Here is a 24,944-nt window from a genome sequence, read left to right on the forward strand (position 1 = left end):
GGGCTAAGAGACCGGAATGCATTTCAAGTTCAATCAATCTTTTTTTTTTTTTTTCCTGGTAAATTAATGCATTTTGTCAGGCAAGGAACAGGTAACTTTCACAGTCTGAGAAACGATTGGTCACAAGATACCACAGAAGAAAGTCTTTCCACCAAAACTTGTTGGTAAGAAGCATGTAACTCTTTCACAGAGAACTTTGACTTTCAATCAATACACCAAAGTTCATGCAATATATATCAAGCAGGTCAAGAGGTGATACAAGAATATTTTCTTCCTATACTGACGGTAAGAAAATATCCAAGGCATTGGTCCATATATTCAATTTAAGATGATCAGGAATGAAAATGTTTCTTCTCATTATTTTACTGCAACCTGTACTAAGAACTTGACCCTAGACCATAACATTCTCAAAGAGTAACTTATTAAAAGCAGGGCTTTTTAACTAATTTAACATAGTAACATTTCAAAATGTCTTCAAAGTGGTTAAAAATAGTCTTACAGTCTTACAGTGGTGTATTGATGAGCATGAGTTAATAAGAACACATGTTCCATTGGCACAAGGTGTTGCCTTTATCTCCCCAAGCTGCATGGCTCACAATGTGGAGATCACAGTAAGAAATGCTCCTTTGCCTACCTGACATAGAGGGAGCGTTTTTGATTGGTTCGCAGGGACCCGGACCCGGAGCTCATGCTGTGGTTCATCATCTGCTCGCGTAGGTCATGGATTTTGGCCTCAAATCGAGCGTAATCTGGGAAAGGAAACAAAGATGGTAGATTTGGTCCTGAGACTTCAGAGAAGGAGAAATCGTGCACAGCCAAGACAGCTACTTGTCCCTGATGTTGGTTGCTTTGCCAAAACTTAGGGAAATGCACAACTCAAAAGGGTGAACATGAAGGGATCAGTTGCTTAATATTATTTATTTGCAGACATTCACAAAAGGAAAAGGACATTCACAAAAGGAAATCAGTTACTTCCCCAAATGTAAATAGAAATTATGCTGCCATCAAATCCCCACATGTGATAAGTCCATGGGGGAAGAGGTGTGCAACATTATATATGGGCAGCACAGGGCATACCTGTGATGATAAAAATGTGCTGTCTTGACTGTGGTAATGGATACAGGTAATTGCACATGTGAAGAAATTATATACAACTAACTATACTCATATATACTCACACAAATGAGTCCAAGTAAAACTGGGAAAATTGGAATTAGATTGATGGATTATATCAAAGTCAGTATCCTGGCTGTGATACCATGCTATAGTTTTACAAAATGTTCCCATTGGAGGAAAACTATGAGTAAAAGTTACATGGATCTTCCTGTATTATTTATTGCAACTGCATATGAATCTATAATTATCTCAAAATAAAAGTTTTAATTTAGAAAAGGGGAAAAAAAACAACCCACCAAGACCATGAACAAACAAATATACAAGGAATTAGCAATGTTATTGGGAGGGGAGTTTGAGTCTACAGTTAACTTTCAGCCTGATAGACTGAGAACCAAGTGTTTGGTGATGAATTGTGTAAAAAAACCCCAAAACTAAAAAAACCAACCTTCCTTTTAATTTGACTAAATTTTTTTTTCTGCTACAGGATTGTTAGAAGCTGATCATTTGGGATTATACCTTAATTTTGCCTTATAACTTTAATATAAAATCCATACACTAAACCTCATCACTTCTAAGATGCATAATATATTTAAATCAGCTTCTAGGAGAATGGCATTGGAAATGAGGGTAAATATATTTTAGAAACATTCAAACATATGGGCCTAAAATATCAAGAAAATATAGATATATATCATACTATTTCTTCATAGGAAAAGTATTTTTTCCAATAAAAAAATGAAGACAACACAAATAGAAGACAGCATAAATAGGTTTTAAGATACTTATTAACACAATCAGCATGTAAAAAGTAAAAGCTTCTGAAGTTTTTATATTCCTGATCACAATTTGTTCTTTCATCTCCGTGGCACATAGTGTTTTACTTTAGTAAAATCGAGTAGGTGAGAAGGCCAATTTACTTACAAGGTAAATGTAAAAATGCTAGTTCGAATTATAAATAGTTCTTTTGATTACAAAGAAATTCATCATAAAGAATTTTTTAAAATGCTAATTCAAATGATAAATTGTTCTTTTATACAGAGGAACTCATCATAAAGCATTTCCTTAATACATTTCAAAAAACAATTTGATTTTCAATTCAACTTATTCATAACTTTTCATAAAAAACAAGGATGACTAAATGAACATAATAAAAGATGATCTACTTGCAGTGTTTCAAATTCTTTACAACAAAAAGTTCCACAAATTAAATTTAAGCTCAATTTACTATCTGTTGGTTATTATGGGGTAGTATATCATAAAAGAGAAGATGTGGGGCAGCCCCGGTGGTGCAGCGGTTTAGTGCCGCCTGCAGCCTGGGGTGTGATCCTGGAGACCCGGGATCGAGTCCCACATCGGGCTTCCTGCATGGGGCCTGCTTCTCCCTCTGCCTGTGTCTCTGCCTCTCTCTAGCTCTCTCTAAATGAATAAATAAATAAATCTTTAAAAAAAAAAAGAAGAAGATTTGACCTTGGTTTTCAGTGATAAATGGACAACTGGATAATGACCTATGAATGTTAAATATTTTTAAAGTTTAGTACTCTAAAGATAAAACCATAGAAGCTGACTGGAAATTTCTGGTGCTTAAGCAAAGTCTTATGTAATCTAGATTTGGAAGGCTTCCTCTTCAAAGCTTAGCTTTAAGTAATTAAGTCCTAAATGACTAAATAAACAGAACACATATTTAACCTAAAATCTATTGATTATAATTTATGATATTTATTTCAACCCCTTTTTACAGAGAGAAAAAACATTCATTTATAACAATCGATATATGACACATATGACACTGTATACAGATTTAAATCATTTTGGGCAAGTCATCCTAAGAGTCAATTAATATTCATTGGCATCACATGGCAGACACTATGCTTAGTGCTATGTGGGCACTATTTCTTCCTTAAATCACAAAATAAAGTTCATGGATGTTGTCAAAATTTGGACCATATGGAAAAGCACAGAAGAAAAATTGAGAGGTCCTCTTAGCTCTTCTGCCTTCCCTACCTTTTCCTTCCTCCTCATTGCTGTCCTTTGCATAGCTTTCTCTAAAGATACATGATGTGCACAGGCAGTTATTAACTCATTTTTTTTAAAGATTATTTATTTATTTGAGAGACAGCGAGAGTGAAAGAGCATGAGCTGGGGAAGAGGCAGAGGGAGAGAGAGAGACAGACTCCTTGTTGAGCTGGGAGCCCGATGCAGGACTTGATTCTAGGACCCTAGGATCTTGACCTGAGCCAAAGGCAAATGCTTAACCAACTGAGCCACCCAAGTGCCCCCAACTCATTTCATATATATATACACACACATACCCACATACATATGAGATCGTAAATATATATTATGCTAATAGCTTTTTCTCTTTTTAACTATGTAACTTGGATCTTTTCCTGCCTTCTCCCAAATACATAGCTATATTTCTTAATACCCTTAATGGCATCACATGGTTAAGACTTTATTTAACAGTTGCAGAGAAGTACAGCAGAAGATAGACCCATCCAGCTTTTTGCTGTTATTAACAGGATACCAGGCTATGTGAGCACATTTATGGAAGGTTGATATAATGCTATGGTGCAGGTACGAGTCAAAGCTTTGCACAGACGTCATGCAGCCCCCACTCCTAGAGAATCAGATACTCTGGCCTGGAAACAAAGCAGGATCTCTTAGGGTCTTCTGAGCGTGCTTCCACATTGCTACTTCCTAAATACCAGGCATTTCCCTGAGAATTACTAAATCCCCCATCTGCTCCCAGGATACCCTCTCTTACAACTTTGGTGACTGCACTACCGTGATAAAAACCTCAAGTCCCACCTCCTATCTCCTACTAAAGCATCTTAATTCAGTGCCAGTCCCCTATGCCATTTGACCACTTTCATACTTTTTTGTGCTTATCACAGCAAATTGCAGTGTTTTGTGCCGTTGCTCATCTTCCCCATTTAGACTGAGCTCTCTGAGAGCAGAAGCCACAACTCACTCTCGTTGGGCTTCCCTGTTCCTAAAATAGTGTCTGGTATGCAGGAGGCATTTAATAATAGGGGTTCAATAAATGTTTTCTGAATGAATCATGAATGAGGAAGTAAGCAGAACCATTAAATAAGTTTAGTTATAAAATGCCTACAGGTACTGAAATTGTCTGTTCTTGATGTTAAGGATTTTTTTTAAACGAAGAAAGACAACATTCAGGACGCCTGCTCAGCGGTTGAGCATCTGCCTTCAGTGCGGGGCGTGATCCTGGAGACCGGGGATCGAGTCCCATGTCAGGCTTCCTGCATGGAGCCTGCTTCTCCCTCTCCCTGTGTCTCTGCCTCTCTCTCTCTCTCTCTCTCTCTCTCTCTCCCTGTGTGTGTCTCTCATGAATAAATAAATAAAATCTTAAAAAAAAAAAAAAGACAACATTCTTCTCCTGTGGGACTGACTTCTTTTTTCAAGGCTAAATAGTCTATCCAATTTCAGAGTTTTATTCCTATCTAATTGCTGCCACTCCCAAATCCCATTGATACTTTTCTTGTTCTCCAGGTGATCTCTGTGTTCTCCCCACTTCAGGCATGTCATACATTGGAAACACTTCTCCGATACTTAACCTGTATCTGATAAGCACTTTGTAAGGCTCTTCTGGTTGTCACATTTTATATGTCACAACAGGCTACTTGCTTTAATAGTAAGCTGTGTTCTCTTTATTGTATGGCTCATTAGATTTCCCAGATGTTTTCTGCCTTGCTTTTGAAATGTTTGTTTTACACCATATTCTACACTGTTTACACTCCCCACTGTGGACAGGGAAGTGTTGTGTTATATTGAATTTGTCTTCATTAGAATATATCCTGCCCTCAATTCCTCCACTTTGACAGTCGTGTTAACCACAAATCCTATGTTTTTATTTCTGTTTAAAAGTGCTTGCCCAACTCTTCACTCTTTTTTTAAAATTTATTTATCGATGTTTAGTAAGAAAGAGAGGGAGAGAGACAAAGGAAGTTGGGGGAGAGAGGCAGAGAGCATCTCAAGCAGAGCCCTATGTAGACTTGATTCCACGACCCATGAGATCATGATCCAAGCCAAAACCAAGAGTCAGAAATCTAACCGACTGAGCCACGCAGGCACCCCGTTATTTTTTATTTTATTATTATTTGATTATTATTCATTATTACATGAAGTAGCCTCCATGCCATTGTGGGGCTTGAACTCATGAACCCACTATCAAGAGTTGCATGCTCCACTGATTGAGCCAGCCAGGGACCCCTCTTCACTATTTTTTTTTTTTTGAAAAGAAAATTTAAGTATAAGTAATTTCATCAGAGCAGAAGCAATAAAATCTGAATTTACAAATATAAATGGTATTTGTGAGAGTCACACAGGGACAGAGGGAGAAGAGGAGGAATGTCTCCAGCTTCTCAGAGATGAATGAGTTTATGGTGAGAAATGCTCAAGAATAAACAAGAAAACAGGTCTGTAAATTGTGAGATAGAACTTCTTTATGTCTTATAATGGTGCTGAAAATCACAGTTTGCAGCATGACAAAAACTACCACCACCATGTCCGTTTAAGCTTAATCCCTGCTCGTCTCCCTAAAGCTTTCAGCCCCATTTCTGCTTTCCTTTTTCATAGATTTTTCAGTCAAATCCTAACACTCAGGGGGAACATTTATGTGAGATCTGAAAGCGCTCCAATCTTTACATCATCTAAAGGAGAATTCCTGTTCTCTGAGCACCAGTAATGGGCTAGTGTCTGTGTGGTATAATTGAAATATTATTTCTCCTAACAAAGCTCTGAGGTAGGTATACCATTTTCAAGATGGTATACTAAATGGAATGATATACAATGGATGACGTACAAATGGATGGTATGGAAACAAAGGCAGAGAAGCTAATTAACTTCACCAAAATCACTAAATTGACCTTGGATCTTTGTGAGGTCAATTTATTTCCATTATATCATGATATCTGATATAACATCTTACTTCTCCTTTAGAATCTAAGGTGTCCTCAACTCTCTCCTCTCTCTTGACATCTTGCTCTCCTTCTTCTCATCTGCTGTGTTGATCATGTGTACGCTGAGCTTCTTTATTGCCGTGCAAACCCCTTAGAGGGTGAGGATGCCTCGCCTATCTCTGGTCCCCAAACCTCGGGCCTGTCGTTCCTCGTGCTCTAGACTCAGGACTGTGTCAGGTGCTTGGCAGATAGTGTTGAATAAGACAGAACCTGAAGGAGTTTGCTTCCAGAATGTGACAATGTCAGGGAAATTAAGCATAAGAATGCTGAAGTGCGGAGTTGCATTAAAGAGGCAGCACCTTATTCTGTCTTACTTAGCATGAAATAGATGCCTGGTAAATGCTTTCAAAATTACAAGTTTGTATTTATTTTATGTTTTATGTTTCTTGGGGTTTTCTTGTGTAACAAGAAGCAAACTGCTGAAAACCAACTTCTAGGCAAATGTTTTAGAGGAGTTTCAAGAAATGTTATTTCCAGCTGGTTCTTTCTTCTATGTATGAAAAATTTCCCCTTCTTGGGCATGTAAATACAGTTGTTTTTGTTGAAACAGATTCATACTGGGATTGCATTACTTGCTTTCACTTGGTTGGACATGATGGGTGATAACAGTAGACAGGGTACAAAACGTGGTTTATACAGATGGGGTCAGAATCCTGGCTCTGCCACTTACTAGTTGTGTATTACTGTGAAAGTTATTAACCTTTCTGGGCTCAATTTTCTCATAAGTAGAACAGGAATAATAACTGTTTCTATGTCAAGATGTGTTGGGAAGATTACAAGAGAGCCTATGGACTTCAAGGGTTGGATCTTGGTAATGACTGGTAATTCCTCCCGGTAATTTTCACATGTAATTTAACACCTATTTTTATTCATTACTTGTAAAAGTCATAACCCCTTTCTGTATTAGGTAAAATGAAAACCTGTCTCCACTCCTAGAGCACCCCCCTCCCGGTATAGACTCATTCTGCCTATTATCAGTTTCTCAAGAGTTTGAGCTACTGATGGACACTTGGAGGGAGAAAGGCAAGGGTGTGAACACCATACACTGCACATGAGAAGGAGCTCTGCTATACACTCTGCTATACACTTCTGCAATTTGTCAAGAGTGAACGAGGAGACCCAGAATGCAAATCTACCCTATCATTCACACAGGAAAGGAGGCATTGCTTCTGTGAGGGGGCTGGCGTTGTTTGATGCAGGAAAATTAATCCGACTTGATTAAAGCTGCCCAACTGCTCACATTTTCAAGGCTCAGATGACCAGCCTCCTGTCTTAGAGAAGGAAACAATGAGCTCAGTGTGTTAGACAACAGCATGAAGCTACGGGCATGCTCTTCTCCAAGTGAACTGGTGGGGAGGGCACCCCTCTGCAGTTACAACCATGCTGCTGACTCCCAAATCATGAGATCAGAGGAAGCAGTGAGCAGAGGAAAGGCGATTAGGAACTTGAGTTTAGGAGGCCAGCTCTATATCTTAAGCCTATCATTTGCTACCAATGGGGCCGTGGGAAGTTTCTGAACCTTAGTTTGTTCATCTGCAAAATTGTGAGATTCCTCTCATAAAGTAGTTTTGAGAATCAAAATGAGATTTGACAGGAAGCACTTCACAAATGTAAAATAGTTGTTGCTTGCTATTACCCTGGTGGCTTCCTTCAGAATAAATGCATATGCAGTCCTTAGTGGCACTAATAAGGACAGTAGCATCCTATTCCTGCTTGTTCATTATGGACACTGCACAACTTTAACAACAACTGGTGAAATCACTGAGCTGTTAGAGGGGTTCAGCACATCCAAGCGACACAGACTGCTTTCCTGCTGAGCTACCATTTCCTCGCTACAGGGAAAGTAGTTTGAAGAGGCCACCTGCTACATGCCTGAGAAGTGATGCTTTTAATAGACAAATCTGAATTTGAAGTTCTTAGTGCTTCAGAAGCTAAGGGAGGCTAAGCTTTGGGGCACCTTCCAATAGGGCTGCAGCAAATATCAATGGTGTACAGTCTACTGGTGTTGCAATCTTGTTTACCTGCACATGACCCTCTTTGTCGCCAGGGTCCAGGAGGGGTACATGCAAAGGATGCAGGAGGAATAGTTTATATCTATCTTTATTTAGCATAACATCTGATCACTGCTCCAGGGATGAGATACTGTGGGCAATTATAAAAGCTTCCATTTCTTTGGGGGAAACATCCTTTTTTCATCTATTCAGCAAACATATCTTCGGGGTTTATGCCATGCAGGCACAATGCTAATTGCTAGGGACACCAAATTCACTGGAAAGACCTTTGCCTCAAGGGACTCACAGGCTAGTGCTTTGCTGCCTTCAATTTTCTGGTTTCCTGTTGTGAATATAAAAAAGAACATCTGCCATTTAAATATCTGCTTCTTCTGAGTGGTATCAAGTACTTTCTAGAAGGTGATAGGATATCTCTGTCATGGGAAGAAGCCAATATATTCAGATCCATGTTATAATGGAGACATTGAGGCAAGGTAAATCTTTGTGAAAGACTCTGTTGTACTGGTGGAGGGAGAAGAGCAAGAAGGGTCTCAAAGTAGTGCCCTGGAATGAGTTGCTGGATTTGTGTCTTGGCTCTGGGTGATGTTGGGAAAATCCCTTAACCTCTCAGAGATAACGGTTTCCTCATTTGTTAGGTGGGAAAATCATCTCTGCCCCATACAACCTTGTCCTGAATATCTAATACGGTGTACTTCATTTTCATCATTTTAAGCAGTATTGATATTTAAAAGCACCATCAGTTAATAACAATAATAGCACCTTTTTTGGAGAGGGTGGATACAAGACTCATTTTGATCTTACAGGCTGAAATGCATTTGTGTAGGGGGACAGATGTGAGCCTCCTAATTAGTGTAATCTGATAAAGTGTTAAAGCAAGAACACCCCAAATATGTCACTACACTCAGGGTGTCTGGGTGGTGCAGTTGGTTGAGTGTCCGACTCTTGGTTTCAGCTCAGGTCATGATCTCAGGGTTGTGAGATCAAGCCCGATATCAGGCTCCATGCTCAGTAAGGAGTCTGCTTGAGATTCTTTCTCCCTCTCCCTCTCCCACTCATGTCCTCCCTCTCTCTTTCTTTCAGAAATAAATCTTTAAAAAATGTTACAGCACTCTCTCCTTATCTTCTACGTATCTACATACTACATACATATATCTATATACTTTATCTATCTATCATCTGTCTATCATCTATCTATCTATCATCATTTATCTATCTATGGGTCAAACATAGATCACAGGTTATATCTCAAGTCTAAGAAGAAATACTTTGTCAAAATTCTTTTGTATGATGATACAAAAATAACTGTATTTACTTGGAGCTTAGAAAAAACTCAACTATTCCCATTTCACCACCTCTTCTTTTCTTACTTGCCCTGGGATTTCAGAGCCAGACAAACACAGAAAAGGTCCTGCCATATTATATTAGGCTTTAGAGATACCTTAGAGCTTTCGCTTATTCTGGCTGCTTTACAAGCTGTCATGCTGGAAAGGGTGGTGTTTTTATGGACTACTTTAGAAGACTGGCTTCCCCCCCATACATGCATCAGAATGCCCACCTGCTTTCAAGAGAGCTGACCTCTGGCTGCTGGAATTTACTGTTTACTTCAACCCCTGACTTAGCTCATCTCTCAGGTTGCCAATCTGCAGGTTGCCACCTCTGCGTTAAAGTGGTGACGTGGACTTTTCCACTGCTAAAGATTTACAGATGTTGTTTGGCTTACTTCTGACCCAAGCTACCATGCTACGTGTGTGTGTGTGTGTGTGTGTGTGTGTGTGTGTGTGAGACACACAGAGAGATGGAGAGTGAAAGAAAGAGATACATAGATTAAAAATTAAATTCACGGGCAGCCCGGGTGGCTAGTGGTTTAGCGCCACCTTCAGCCAAGGGCCTGATCCTGGAGACCCGGGGTAGAGTCCCATGTCGGGCTCCCTGTGTGGCACCTGCTTCTCCCTCTGCCTGTGTCTCTGCCTCTCTCTCTCTCTGTCTCTCGTGAATAAATAAATAAAATCTGAAAAAAAAATAGAGTATGACACACAGTTATCAGTATGTAAATGCTAATATAAACATTAGCTGAGTTGGGTGAGTTAAATAAAGACTTCAGGGAAAGAAAATTGATCCTTTAGCTTGCCTAATCTACTTTGAAGTAGATCAAACCTTTAAAACATTTTTTAATAACACGTTGAATGCAGATATGTTGTCTCTCTCTGTCTCTTGTCTTTCTCAATAGAATCGGGATCATTTGTTTTTAGCTTGAACAATTTTCTATGCAGCCTGGCTGGAGACCCTTTAAAAAGGTTCCAGCCAAATGCTTAGGAATTCTTTAATGTGTAAAATGAAGTAAGTTTTATGGGCAAACCTAGTCTGAATCCCTAACCACCTATATTACACAATATGCATACAACCCTGAAAATTAGATACGTCAAATCTCAATTTGGCTTCATGCAAGCTTTGTCTTATAGATTCACATAGGTAGATATATATATTTTTAATTATCAGGATTATTGTAAAACAGAGTCAGCAAAGAAACTTCTTGAGCTTGGCAAAGCCTATGTCTTCAAGCAATTAGGAGTAGCCTGATGTAATGTGATTTTAAAAAAACTCTGAAATAAATATGATCCAACTTTGCATCTTAAGTTCACTGCTGACTCACAACATGGATTTTGTGCAAGTTATTCAACCTAGAGAAGATTTGGTTTTCTCATTTGTATGATAAAAAAAATCACCTACCTCATCAGATTGTTTGAAGATTAAATGTAATGGCATTTGTAAATGGTATACTTTGGTGCCAGGAACAGACTAGAATGCTCAATAAATGAAAAGGAAGAAACACTAAAATCTCTTGAAGCCTTATATTCCTTGTTTATGAAATGGAGATGATACTAATACCTCCCTTATACCAGAAGTTTGTTGTGAGGATCAAATGAAGAAACAAATACAAAAAAAGTTTGATAAACTGAATGGTACAGTTCAAAGATAAAGTGATAATAAAAACAATTCATACAGGGGCACCTGGGTGGCTTAGCGGTTGGGCATCTGACTCTTGGTTTCAATTCAGGTCCTGATCTCAGGGTTGTGAGATCAAGCCCTGCACATGATCTTCCTATGCTCCCCCCCACCCGCCCCCGCTTTTTCTCTCTCTCAAATAAATAAATCTTAAAGAAAAAAATAAAAACAATTCATATATTATAGTCTTTTTAAAAATTCCAATGTGCCTAGAAGAATATTTCCTCAGTATCTGAAATTTGCCTCAAACAATCTGATTTGTTTTGTGGAATTTTATTTCTACCTTGGCTATGGAAATAAGCCACATAGGGCATCATGCATGAGAGAGTAAACGTGAAACTCTGAGGGGCAATGGAAACTGCTGATATCATTAGGGCCTAGCTACCAGTGGTGATGATCTAAAGATTTTGCTGGTAGTTTGGGTGAAAGGCTCAGAGCTTGGGAAGCACAGGCTGTTGTTTAATTGGTGTGATTCGTAGCTAATGATGCATCAGAAGAAGGATCAAGGCACTATGCCTTCTAATTTAAGACATAGTGCTTGAGACTACATTCAACCAGATAAGAAAGCCTTCCTTGGCAAATACAAATATTAAATCTTTGCTGGGTTTGTCTTGTTCCTTCTTTTGTATTAAAATCATGGAACTAGAAGCTAAAATAATAATGTTCAAGCTTCCTGCGTTCTTCTGCAATAATGATCAGTTAGATCTTGCCCAAAGAAAAGGGGGATATTTTTGCTTAATTATAGCCTAGGGCAGAGAAAGGAGATAAAGCAGTCTGGCTCTAGAGGTAGGCAGGTTGGCAGTCCCCTTGGGTGTGACTTAAGTGGTACAAATATCTTTCTTGCTTCCACAACATTCCTATCAGATTATCCTTTAATAGTGTTTTGAAAAATATGTAGACATATTACCTTGGAAAGATAACCCACTATTCTAGAAAAATAGAAGCACGATGGGAAGAATACTTCCCATAGTGACTCAGAGAGGCTAGGCAAATTGGCCAAGGTCACACAGCAGAGCTGGGACTTGAATCCAAATCTTAGAGTGCTGGCCTCATCCAGGGCATTTTTTGCTACAGTGATTCTATAATTTCCTCTACAGGTGATTGCTAGTTCCTCTTTTGCTCCTGGCAAGTATACAGGCTATCTCAGACTTGGCTTCGTCACCCTACACAACCACTTACACAACCAATTTCTGCTACAACTATGGATTCATATTTATAGTGAATTCTATAAGGTAGGTTGGTAAGATCAAAATGAAAAGTCTTTGTTTGGTCTCCCCCACCATGCTTCCGAAATGAAAGCTGCTCAGTATATATTAGTGTGATTCTGGGTTTAAGGCTCAACTAGAAACCATGGCTCAGGCAACAACGATGACAGACTGGGTACTTATCAGGGTTGTGGGGAAGCAGGAGATGCTCAGGAGAGAGAGCACTCAGACCTGATTCTGCTACGCTTTGAATCTGCAACAATCTGGTTCAGGAATTCCTGGCAGTGGCTGCAGAGAGCAGGGCCATACTGCAACAGAGAAAAATAAGGCCAAGGGTGGGAGCACTTTATGAATCTAAACTTGTATAACAGACTGTGGGGTGTCTGTGTCCTTAAAAGTATGTCTTTCCTATTTTTTTCTTGTTTAAATGTCTTTTTTTATACTTAAGAGGCATAACAACCAAATGTAATGCATGGTGCTTGTTTGTATCCTGATTAGGAAAAAGACATTTTCAAACCATTATAGACTACATATTAGGTCATAAAAAGAATTATTTTTCATTCTGTTGGGTTTCATTCTGTAGTATCATGACAATATAAGAAAATGCTCTTTATTCTTTATAGTTTTTTTTTAAGATTTTATTTATTTATTCATGATAATACACAGAGAGGAGAGAGAGAGGCAGAGACACAGGCAGAGGGAGAAGCAGGCTCCATGCAGGGAGCCCGACGTGGGACTCGATCCCGGTCTCCAGGATCACACCCTGGGCTGCAGGCGGCGCCAAACCACTGAGCCACCGGGGCTGCCCTAGTTTTTGCATATTGAAGGAGTGAAGAGATAGTGCTGAATTTGTTTTGAAATGCATAAGCAAAAAAATATTTTAAGTGACATATAAAGTAAATCAGCAAACTCTTGGCTATTATTTTTTTTAAAGTTTCATTTATTTATTTGAGAGAGTGAGAGAAAGAGAGAGCACAAACGGGGGAGAGGAGGAGCAGACGGAGAGGGAGAAGCAGACACCCCACTGATCAGGGAGCCTGAAGCAGGACTTGATCCCAGGACCCTGGCATCATGACCTGAGCCAAAGGCAGACACTTAGCTGAATGAGCCACCAAGACACCCCAAACTCTTGACTATTATTGAATCTGAGTGGTGAGCACACAAGCATTCTTTGTACAGTTCTATTTTTTGCATATGTTCGAAAATGTTCACAATAGAAATATTTTAATTGAATATTTAAAAAGATTAAAAATCATAATTTGACAAATTAAGCTTATACTACTATTTCAGTTGTGTGAAAGGACATGGCTCTTCCTAGCCTCTTCACCTGGGTGCATCACTCTGAGTTCTGGTTTTCTTGTGGTAAAACAGGTATAGGACATTTAAACCTAGCGTTGTTTTGAGATTCAATTTGGGTAAGAGCTGTGGAAGTGCTATGCTGCTCAAATGTATCTGTTCAATCAGCAAACATTCCTTGAGCATCAACCATGGCAAAGCTCTGTGTTAGATACCAGTGATAAAATGATTAAAAAGTAGTACCTGCACACAAGGACTTTCCATTATGAGTAGCTATGCATAGTGTGTGCAGATTTCCACAGTGTCAGCAATTCCAGAACTATCTTGAGCCTCTAGTTTGAATACGATCTATGATTTTTAATAAAGGCAAGATGCCTCAACTTAATTCCCCAGCTTATCTCTTTGTTAACCTCCCCTTTCTTTTGGTTCCCTCAGATTCTAACTTTGGGAATTTTGTTTCATTCTTTCCTGTTTGCAAAACATCTTCCATGCTGTTTCTCCAGTTTCAAACACTTTCCCATCAGTCTTCATCTGGCTTCTCATCCTTCCCATCATATCTCCAACATCCGTAGATAGCTCCCTGAACTATAACAGGTCCTTCCATAAAATGCAACTGGTACTTCTCCTTTGCAACATGCTGCATTAATGAAACAACTTAACTGTCTATAACTAGTTGCTTGATTGTGAGGGAGAGTAGATGCTTGAGAAATATTTGATAGCTGATAAAATGGAGCTGGTGACATGACTATTTCTCCTTCATCCTGATGTAAAAGTAATCTAGCCATTCTGCAAATGTCGAGACTTTGATCCATATGTTCTACTCCTCCATGACTCTCCCACTAAAATAATTTTAATTTTTCAATTAAAGTAAAAGGAAAAATCACCAGGTATGGATTAAGAGAATTATTTATGCTTTAGTTCTTTCTCATAATTATCTGTTTCTGAATCCTAAAACCACCTAGCTAAATTCTTCTTCAATCCTAAGATTACCTTTGCTTCTATATGTATTCCTGTTTATCATCTTAATATATCAAGTATCTTATGGCAAGCAACTAAAAAAAGCACATGATAGGAAATCACCCACCCCCAAACACACAAACAGGAGCTGAATAAAACTTTTCAGTAAAATTTATAGTAACAATATCAAGCTCACTTTAGCTATTTCCATGGCTCATAAAAGGGTTCTTTTGCTTATTTCACTGTTTTTTTTTTAAATATAAAATTGTTCCCCTTATTTTTGGCAAAAGATCCATGAGAAAGTGCTGGGTGTATGTGAAACTTAAATGGTGGCTTAGTAAGGGCAAAGTGTAACCTTATACTATCCTCTGCACAGTTATCTCCTGCTAAGAAATTAGAACTCTAAAACAAAGATGATTTGGAGCAACTGAGGCACTTTAAGGGCTATATTACATTTGTCAGGTAGCCAGCAGCATTCTGATGTTAAACAGTGACAGTAGAGAGATAAAAAAAACCCGGAGGTCATTTAGGGTCTCCTTCAATGGTCCAGGTGAGAGATGGTGAGGACAGTGGGAATGGAAAAGAGGGGGTAGACATTTGGAAGGTGTACATAAGAGGCTGTGCTGATTAATTCACTGTGGTATATGAGAATGTGAGTGGAAATTCCTTCAGGTTTCCATCGTGGGCAACAGGCAGAGATAGAAAAGAAAGTGCCATTGAAGGGAGCAAGGAAAATGACAGTCTGTGGTGGGACACGTTTAATTTGAGGGGACATCATTGAAGTCCAGTGTTCTTATGCCAGACTCCCTTAATTCCAGTACCAGGAGTATTGGGAAATACATCTTTAACAACTGACACAATCTAGAAAGCAGATACTTTCTTGTGCCTGTGGAAGAGTCATGGGTGAAGGTTGTTACTGCATCAAAGGTCAGAGAGGAGTTGTGTGAAACATACTAACCTGATCATTCTATCCTCTAGACCCGTGGAAAAATTAGGGAATAATAAAAGTAAGTAACCATTAAAATTGACTTTTATGCACAAATAAATAAAAATATGCTGTGGAAAATTGATCCTTGTGGAACGGAATCAGGCAAATTTATCTTGCCTCTTGATTAATAATTTAAGAAGAAATCCCAAGCATGCTGCCTCTGGAGATGTAGGAGTAGCTCTTATAATTAGACTCTAATCTGAACCGTGAGGGTGAGGATCAGAAAGCTGACTCAGAGCCTGGTGTCAATTATTTGCAGCTTGCACAACGAAAGGCTAAAAATTTGGAAGCTGTAGGATGACTGAAGCCCAACTCTGGGGGCTGTTTTAGCACAGTCACATAAGTTCTTTCAATTATTATTTGCTGCCAAATTTATTCTCCATCTCCTTTAGTCTAGGCCTGGAAAATATCTGTGGGACTTGCTTTGGGAGGGTATTTGTGCTTCCAAGTCAAGAGCCAGAAACACCGCACTCCAACAATTCCTCCTTATTTAAACTCAAACAGAGCTGGTTTCTATGGAACAATCCAAGAAACTGCCCTTTTTAATGCAATTTAGTTACATTTGCCCTATTTTAGAATGAATTAATAGATCCACAAAACCTCACCAAGCTCACTTTCCCCAACAGAAAACTGCAACCAACCAGCAGGTTTCTAGTTGGCCCATCCTGGATTCATCAGAAGAGGGAGTAAAAAGAATGCCTTTCACCTCGAAGCCAGTTTTGAACAGGAGTTTAGCAGTCTTTGCCCACATTGATTAGTTTCCTTACCATTTCGAGACGTTATCTAACTTCTATCTATCTATCTATCTATCTATCTATCTATCTATCTATATCTATCTATCATCTATCATCTTCAGTTTTATCTCCTAAAACTATGTAGAACAAATCCCTTCCCCTATACAATTCTTCAGATATGGATAGAAATAAAGGAAAGGAAAGGAAGGGAGGGGAGAGGAAGGGATGGGAGGATAGGAGAGGCGAGGAAGGGAGGAAGACAAGACCTAAAGCGTTCATTTTCCCTGGTCATCCCGTTGATAGGTAACATACCCTCACCCCGTTCCATGTCCAACACCTCAAATCTAGAGACTTTCTGGCTTACTCTTTAAAGAAGAAAGTCCACTTGCTGGGTTGGGCATGGTTGGCAGGTAGAAGAGGGGATCTCGGTCTCCAGTAAGTTCCTTGTAAGACTTCTATACACTGTTTGTATTTTCGGTCCTTCCCTACATCCCTGCCTTCAAATATTCCAGCCCTTTAATACCTAAATCCTTGCAGGTTCTATACCTCTCATTGGCTTCATACTCCTAATAAAAGCAAAACAAAGCAACCTAGTCTCACACCTGTATACAGAAAAATTCAGTTCTTCCCTACTGTATGTTTCTTCCCTGTGAGGTTCCTTTAGTACTCACATGACTACCACACTCACATAGACCACAAGATTCACAACACTTCTGGTCACCTAATAATATGTGGAGGTTTTTCCTAACACCAAAGAGCAATCCTTCGACACTAGCAGGGTATCTGAGAATTCAACCCAGTTCTAACACTGTCTGCCTGGAGATAGCATCAGATTCCACAGACTAAGCTCAGTACCATAAGATTGTCCCCACCCCCACCATTTCAGATGCCAGTTACAAGTCCAGGTTGCACCTGTGCTTCTGAGCAACCAGCTATAGATCAGAAGTTCCAATGTCCCTCTCTTCAGGTTCCATTAATTTGCTAGAGTGGCTCACAGAGCTCGGAGAAACATTTTACTTACCTTTACCAGTTAATTATAAAAGGATATGATAAAGGTTAAAGTAGAACATCCAGGCGGAAGAGATGAATAGGGCAAGGTATGTGGGAGGGAGTGCAGAGCCTCCAAGCCTCATCTAGACAAGTCATTCTTCCAGCATTTCTAAGTATTCACCATGTAGAACTTCTGAAAACAGCATCTTTTGGGGATTTTTATGGAGGCTTCATCATGTAGGCATGGTTGATCATTAACTCCATTCTCAGCCCTTCTCCTTTCTCCAGAGAATGGGGAATGGGGATGAAAATTCCAAGCTTCTAATCATGGCTTGACTTTGCTGGTGATTTAGCTTTCATCTAAGAACCCACCCAGAGTCATCTCATTAGAACAAAAGACACTCCTATCACCCAGGAAATTACAAGGATTTTAGGAGCTCTGTGACAGGAACTAGGGGCCCAAACAATACAAATATATTTTCCAATACCTCATATCCCTATAGAGTTTATGCTTTTCCAGCTCTGCTAAATCGTTTTTCACTCACTTGTTCATATTTCCCACTTCCAAAATTTTGTTCATGTTTCCTACATGTGTTATTAAGACAGTTATTTTGCGATCTCATAGATTTACACCTGTTTGAATTCCTTAATTGTTACTTGGGTGGAGCTTTGGAAGGGAACAGAGAGATGTGCATGTATTCCAGCTGCCACATTTAATTAGGAAGTTCAAAATTTATATTCAACTCTATGAAATTGAATCTTGGTGCTTTTTTGCCATCAGTCTATCTTGCTAAAATCCTATGAACCTCAGCTCTGTCATCATTACAAGTTCTACATCTCCAAACTTTGCAATATCTTTAGAAAGTACAGGAGATCACAAGAGAAGATAAGCTAAGGTTCATCTATTTTTTAAAAATCTTTCATTCAGTTGAATTAAAGCTTTTCTCTATTTCCAGATTGATGCAATTATTCCATGAATCCCTCTACCCATTCATTTAAAAAGTGAGCTGGGTTTTTTTGGGGGGGTGGGGGGACTGGGTGGCTTAGTTAGTTAAGCGTCTGACTCTTGATTTCAGCTCAGGTCATGCTCTCAGTATTGTGAGACTGAGTCCCACATCAGGCTCTACATTGGGCATGGAACTGGCTTGGGATTCTCTCCCTCTCCCTCTGCTTCTCTCATCTCTTCTTTCTCAAAACAAACAAACAAACAAACAAACAAACAAATAAAAAGTGTGCTGGGGATAGAAATAGAGGTTTAAACAATCTAATTCCTGTCTTCAAAGGACTCACTATTTATTAGGAGAGATAGTCAAGAAAATAGACAATACCAATCAGCTTGTTACAGATATTTAGAGGATGGTGTTTGAGAGGAGGTAACACCAGGAATTAATCTTAAAGGATGAGGAAGCATTGGGTTGGCAAAGAAGACTAGGTGTAGGACTGGCAGAGGGCAGATCAAAGCAAGGGGAGCAGCTGTGTAGGAGCCAAAGATCATGCCTCTTCTGTCTCTGAAGAGGAGAAATTTCCCTCAGTCAATAAAAAGTACAGCACAAAGGGGCCTGAGTCATCTTTTGATGGGGTAACTTGATGTCAGTGTCCTTCCAGGAGAAAATGGAAAGCAGCCTACTTATAATGAGCTCTTTGGCTTTTGAATTATCAAGTAAAACAGAGGTATCAGCAACTGTTGGCAGAATGAGAAACTTGCTAATAGACCCCCTGCATTAGCGGGAAGGGATAAAAGAGCTTTGAAAAGTATAAAAGCATTGTGTGAGTATACAGGATTATTGTTACTACTACACGTTGTCAACCACCACCATTCACAGCCCTGAGGCATCCTCTACAGCTTATAAAATGAGGCATCTTCTCTGTGGATTGCAGCAATGGCACTTTTCCTGGTTTTGTTATCATACCGTAATTAGGAAAGATATCCATACTGGAGGAGGTGGGGTGAAGAATGTACAGGACTTCCCTGTGTATTTCGGTCAACTTCATTTGAAGAAAAAGAAAAAGGAGGAGAAGAGGGGTGGGAGTGGGGGCAGGGAGGAGATGCCTTTCAAGGTCAAAGATGGGAAGCTCTATTTTGTCTGCCTCTCTATTCAGGGCTCTAATGAACTGAACTCAGCATACTGCTGCAGGTTACTAGGAAATTAAAATCCAATTAGGATGTTGTTATGAGCCTGGCAAAAGGGTAGATTAGAGGCCTGACACAACTCAGAGGCTCAGTGAAAGGAGGTTGAGTGGGGAACATAAAGCATCAGCCTCTAAGCACAGTAACCATGGCAACAACTTTTAAATGTATTTTGGACAGTTAGCATTTGACCAAAATCTACTGTGAAACAAGGTATTTTTTCCTGCTGGACATTCTATCTTCTAGTTCTGTGTGGCTCAGGAATGAATGAATACCACACATCCCACCAGCCCCCAGCATCTCTCTCTTCCTATGCACTCCTGGTCCTGGAAGGTGAATGGTAAGAAATTCCAAGGCAGGAAGGCAGTCTTGAAATCACAGAATGAATAATGCCATCATTAATGATTCAGGGAGGGATTAAGAACTTGTTTTCATGCAAAAGAGTAGCTGGATATTTGGACAAAGCTGAAGAGATGAGGCAAGAATAACTAGCACAAACTTACTGAGTAGTAACTTCAGTCTTGGTTTTTCTGAGATTCTCTACCCAATTTCTACATCTCTCTGGCTCTCTTTCATAGGGACAGGGCTGACTCCATGCAAATCACCTTTCCTAGGCTCCCTTGAAAAAATGACTTCCAGCTAGGTTCCAACAATGGGAGACACTGACAGGAGTGCGGACGATGGCAGAAAGTGAGAGGTGAGGGTATTTCTCCCTTCTCTCCATTTCAGGTAGCATTTCAGGAGTGTCAATTTTCCTTCATGATTTCTATAGAGGTTATTTAATTTTCATGTCTTCATTCGCATAGACTTGAAGGTTTCTCAGTGTGATTTTTGTTTTGGCTTTCTTTCGTCAGAACAGAGAAGAGTCTTCTGACTTTATTCAAAATTATTAGGGGTTTGTTGAAAACACGGTATTTGGCCCCAGTGTTCTTGATGTTAAGGGAGACTGATCCAGGCAAGAGTAGGTTAGCATTGGCATTCTAATGATCACCTGATAAATCCGCTCACTAGGTAGCACCAGCACAAGAAGTTTTTACTCTAATGCTCACAGGAGCCTGAAAACAGCCCCCCATGATATCTATGTACTAATCTGTAGAACCTGTGAGTGTTAGCTTGTATGGTGAAAAGGACGTTGAAGGTGTGACTGGGTCAAGGATCTCGAGATGGGGAGATTATCCTGAATGGTCTGGGGATAATCATTGTAATCACAAAGGTACAAACAAGAGGCAGGCAAGAAGGTCAAAGGAGGAAGTAGGAGAAGAGGCAATGGAAGCAAGAGTCAGAGTGATGTGAAGAAGGGGTCACAAGCCAAAGAGTGCAGGTGCTTTCAGAAACTGGAAAAGAAAATGGATTTCTTGCAGGCCCTCCAGAGGGAAGCAGTCCTCCTGGTACCCTGACTTTAGCCTAGTATAACTGATTGCAGACTTCTGGCTTCCAGAAATGTAAGAGAACAAATCTATGTCATTTTAAGCCACTAAATTTGTGGTAATTTGTTATTGTAGCAATAGGAAACTAACACAATGCCCTAAATATAAATGGATTCTGCTTGCTTTAAAAAGTCCACATCTAGGCTATCTGCAAAATTCATATGTGAATTCTGGTTTGCTACAGAATAACCCTTTAGGGAAGTATGAAAAACTGCCTTGCCTCAGATACCGCGGTAGACATGAAGTACCTCTCAGATCTCCCTTTCAGAGTGAGCACTTACTCCTCTAGAGCCCTATGGATGAAGAAAGCAGCATCCCTGAGGCAGTCCTTTTCCTGAAGAAAGCCTGCATGTCCTGACTGGTCAATGAAGAGGTATGATGGGCCAGGCCCTTCATCTCCACTCAGGACAACTCTAGAGGGCCATTCCTTCAGAAGTCTTTGATGAAACTGTATCAGCGCCCAACTTTTCCTTCTGCTTAATCCTACTCTCTTCCTCTGCATTTTGATTCTGAAGCACTCCCCAATAAATTTCCCATCTGCCAATCTCCACCTGAGTCTGTCTTCTCAGGAACCCAACCAGGAAAACTGATTTATCTATATTTAGTCAAAAGCACTATCTATTTGGTTCATTTCTCTTTGCATATGCTGATAATGATCAATCCTCCCTCCTAATACATCAAACCAACTAAATACCTCAAACTAATACATCAAACTAAAACCAACATGTAAGAATGCAAGATCCTCTCAAAAGAGAGTATGACCATTCATAAATTCTTCCTCAGCTGAGGCCTTAGGTGCAATGTGAGGAAGAAAGCTATAAGAAAGGGATGAAAGTTGGAGTGTCAAGGAGTTCTGTAAGGAAGAAGGCTGTGCTATTGTTCACTGTGCATCTAATTTTTATCAAGCGTCCTGAGAGATGTCTTCATCTCCATTTTACAGGTGAGGAATCTGAGGCTCAACGGGGTTAGCTGAATCAGCTGAAGAAGAGATGGATCCAGGATTGTTCAAATACAGTGACCATGTCTTTCCATGCTATGAAGAATAAGAATTCTTCCAGGAGAATATGGGATATGGCATGAGGTGCATTTCTCTATTGAATGCTGGGAAAGGCCTCTTACAGAGGTCTGGGAAGGGTGAGGATGTTGCTGCTGAATACACCTAAGGAAACATCCCTCCAATTCAATGAAAATCATGTAGGGTTTGGTCCTTTCCTTGTGGCATACTCCCACTTCCCTGGGCTTTCTTTCTTTTTTCTCAAATCTATAAGGAGCTTTCCCACATCAGTGCTTTTGCTTAGGTACTGTCTACCTGGAATGCCTTTCTTCTAGTTCCATCCCTTCTTCTAAGTCTAGCTTAAATGCAATCTCCTTTGAGTTTTCTTTCATCACCTTCAACAGAAGCCATCTCTCCCACCTCCAAATGTCTATAGCATTTCGTGTCTATATAACTTCTATTAGTTAGCACCTTGGACTCCTGGTATGGTAGTTACTTATGTATGAATTGTATTTTCCCCCACTGAACTGAAAACTGAAGGAGGGCTGGCTTATACATATTTGTGCCTCAAAGAGTCAGCATAAAATTATTTGTTGTAATATGTATTTATTGCTTAAAGTAGTTTAATGCTGGGTTCTTCACACTTCTGCTTTTTTCAATAGGTAAATGGTTTATCTGCTACATGCATCTTTTATCCTTGTCTGCATGGCAAACTCCTTCTTTCTTTAAAAATCAAAGACTATGTCCCCTTTAATAGTAAGTCTTCTCTGAACTTGCCCCCTTAAATGGAATGAATCATGCCCTTCTTCATCTGGCTTTGTATCTTTCATATAGTCATTATTACTTTCGTGACACTGTTCTGCTTGTTGGCATATTTGTTATATCTGCATCCTCTGCAAGTGTAAAACTCCATGGAAGAAGGCATGTGCCTTATTTAACTCTGTGTACTCAGCTCTTACTATAATACCTAGCATATGACAGGTGTTCAATAAATATCAAATGAATTAACTTAAGAACAGAGAGTCTGAAGCCAACAAAATCTTAGAAGGAATACCACATATACATATTTAAGGCCAGGGTGACCAGAAGCGAATTATTTAACCTTTCTGAGTTGGAAACAATACTACCTATAATTGCCAGACTATGGTGAGGATAAGACAATAAATAAGACAATAAGATAAATAAGACAATACATATAAAAGACATACACAGGGACACCTGGGTGGCTCAGCGGGTTAAGTATCGGATTCTTGATTTCAGCTCAGGTCATGATCTCAGGGTCCTGAGATCAAGCCCCATGTTGAATTCTTGCTCAAGGGGGAAGTCTGTCTCCCTCTCTCTTCCTCTGTCCCTTCCCCTGCTTTCTTTCTCTTTCTCAAATAAATAAATACATCTTAAAAAAAAAAACAGTTGCACAAAGTGGGGCTCAGAAAATGCCCATTCTTTTCTATTAAATTGAAAATTAGTTTGTGATAAAATTATTCATGTCTTTTAGGTACTCAGGGTTTAGCAAGGCCTCCTAAACTAATTTAGGGTAACACAGTGTTTGGGGTAACCCTTTTGTAGAGTTGCTCTGAGATCACTATCTGATGGTGGTAGTGATGATAAAGAAAAGGAGAAAGAATTAGAGAAGAAAGAGACAGAGGAGGAAGAAGAGGAAGGAGGAGGAGGGAGAAGAGGAAGAAGAAAGCACCCAGTGTATTCAGTTTATTTTAGTTAAATTACTAACCAGAAGGAGAATGCCCAGGAAGTCTAATCCTAGAGCAGCTAATAGGGAGACATGTAATCCTGTTTCCAGAACACACTGGAAAGATCAGATCATCTTTGAAGTTTGCTCCCCACCTGGCTCAGGATTACCAAAGTCACACTGGCAGTCCCAGGACATGTCCTCTGGTTGGAGGAAGCCCTGGTGAGGTATCACGCCTTTGCAGAAAGCAAGAAAACAAACCACCTGAAATCTACACATATCAGTAAACTCAGCCCGTGTTGGCCCAATCAAATCTAGTCCTTTTGGAGAAGTAAATTTTTCATGGCAAAAAAGAGCATAGTTTCTCCTCAAATGAAACGCAGATTCATCAGTGTTCAAACTCAAATACTAACATTTCATTACTGGCAGTATTTGTTCTCTTTTGACAAAGTGGGGAATGTAGATGATGTGGGAGGGTATCTATCTGGCAAGAACCTGACTTATTTTATTTCTCTGCCTGCTATTGAAGAGGGGGAGGATCAAGATTTAAAGGCTAATTATTTACTTTGGAATAATATTAAGATGAATAGTGTTCATATGTACACTCGAAATGCAGTCGTGTGCTTTTTAAGTGTTTTGTCTTAATATGGTCATGGTTTGATTAAAAATTAATATCACCTGAGGGCAGACCTTCTGTATGTCCTGTCATATCATGGGTAGATTGTTACTTCCTTCCAGGCTGACTTCCCTTGGATAAAAACTAATAAAGTATATTTTAGTTTTCCTTCTTTGGATCATTCTTTTTATTTCTTTTTTTTTAAAGATTTATTTATGTACTTAGAGGGAGAGAGAGGGGGGTGGGCAGAGAGTGAGGGACACAAGTGGACTTTCCACTGACTGTGGAGTGTGAGGTAGGGCTCAATCCCAGGACCTTGGGATCATGATCTGAGCTAAAAAGTAAGAGGTGGATGCTTAACTGACTGAGCCACCCAGGCACCCCTCATTCTTTTTGATTTCATATCCTGCTAAAATTAGGTGTGGCTAGCCCACATCTATGAGCTTTATGTGTTCTCTTTTAATCCTTCCAGAAGTTCATGTGAAAGATATTCTTATCCCAATGTACATATTGAAAACTGAGGTTGAGAGAAGTTATACAATGTGCCTAAAGTCACACAGCTAGAAAGTAGTGGTGGCAGTAGTGGAATCTCAATCTAATAACTTCCCAGTGGTATATGCTATTTGAGTTGTGGATTCAACTAAGTAATTGTCAGTATGAAAAAAAAAAAAACCTACCTGAACAACAAAGAGAAGACAATAAATTTTTTATCATAGGCCCAATTATTATAAGGGTTTAACATTCATTTTAGGCTATGTCATATTCCAACGTAGCAACTACAAGCTAAACCAACCTGACACAGGGATGGT

General features: G+C 39.5%; 1 protein-coding gene across 33 annotated transcripts in view; it reads right to left on the reverse strand.

The window, feature by feature from the left end:
- DLG2 (discs large MAGUK scaffold protein 2) overlaps positions 1–24,944 on the reverse strand; it is a 1,979,996-nt gene that overhangs the window by 149,066 nt on the left and 1,805,986 nt on the right. For all 33 annotated transcript variants that reach the window (XM_077867259.1, XM_077867261.1, XM_077867262.1 and 30 more), the window contains one exon: positions 635–749. In XM_077867259.1, coding sequence (XP_077723385.1) covers positions 635–749 — 115 coding nt within the window. The remainder of the gene's footprint in view (positions 1–634; positions 750–24,944) is intronic.

Source organism: Canis aureus, chromosome 23 (assembly GCF_053574225.1).
Source record: "Canis aureus isolate CA01 chromosome 23, VMU_Caureus_v.1.0, whole genome shotgun sequence".
In the NCBI taxonomy this organism is placed as follows: domain Eukaryota; kingdom Metazoa; phylum Chordata; class Mammalia; order Carnivora; family Canidae; genus Canis; species Canis aureus.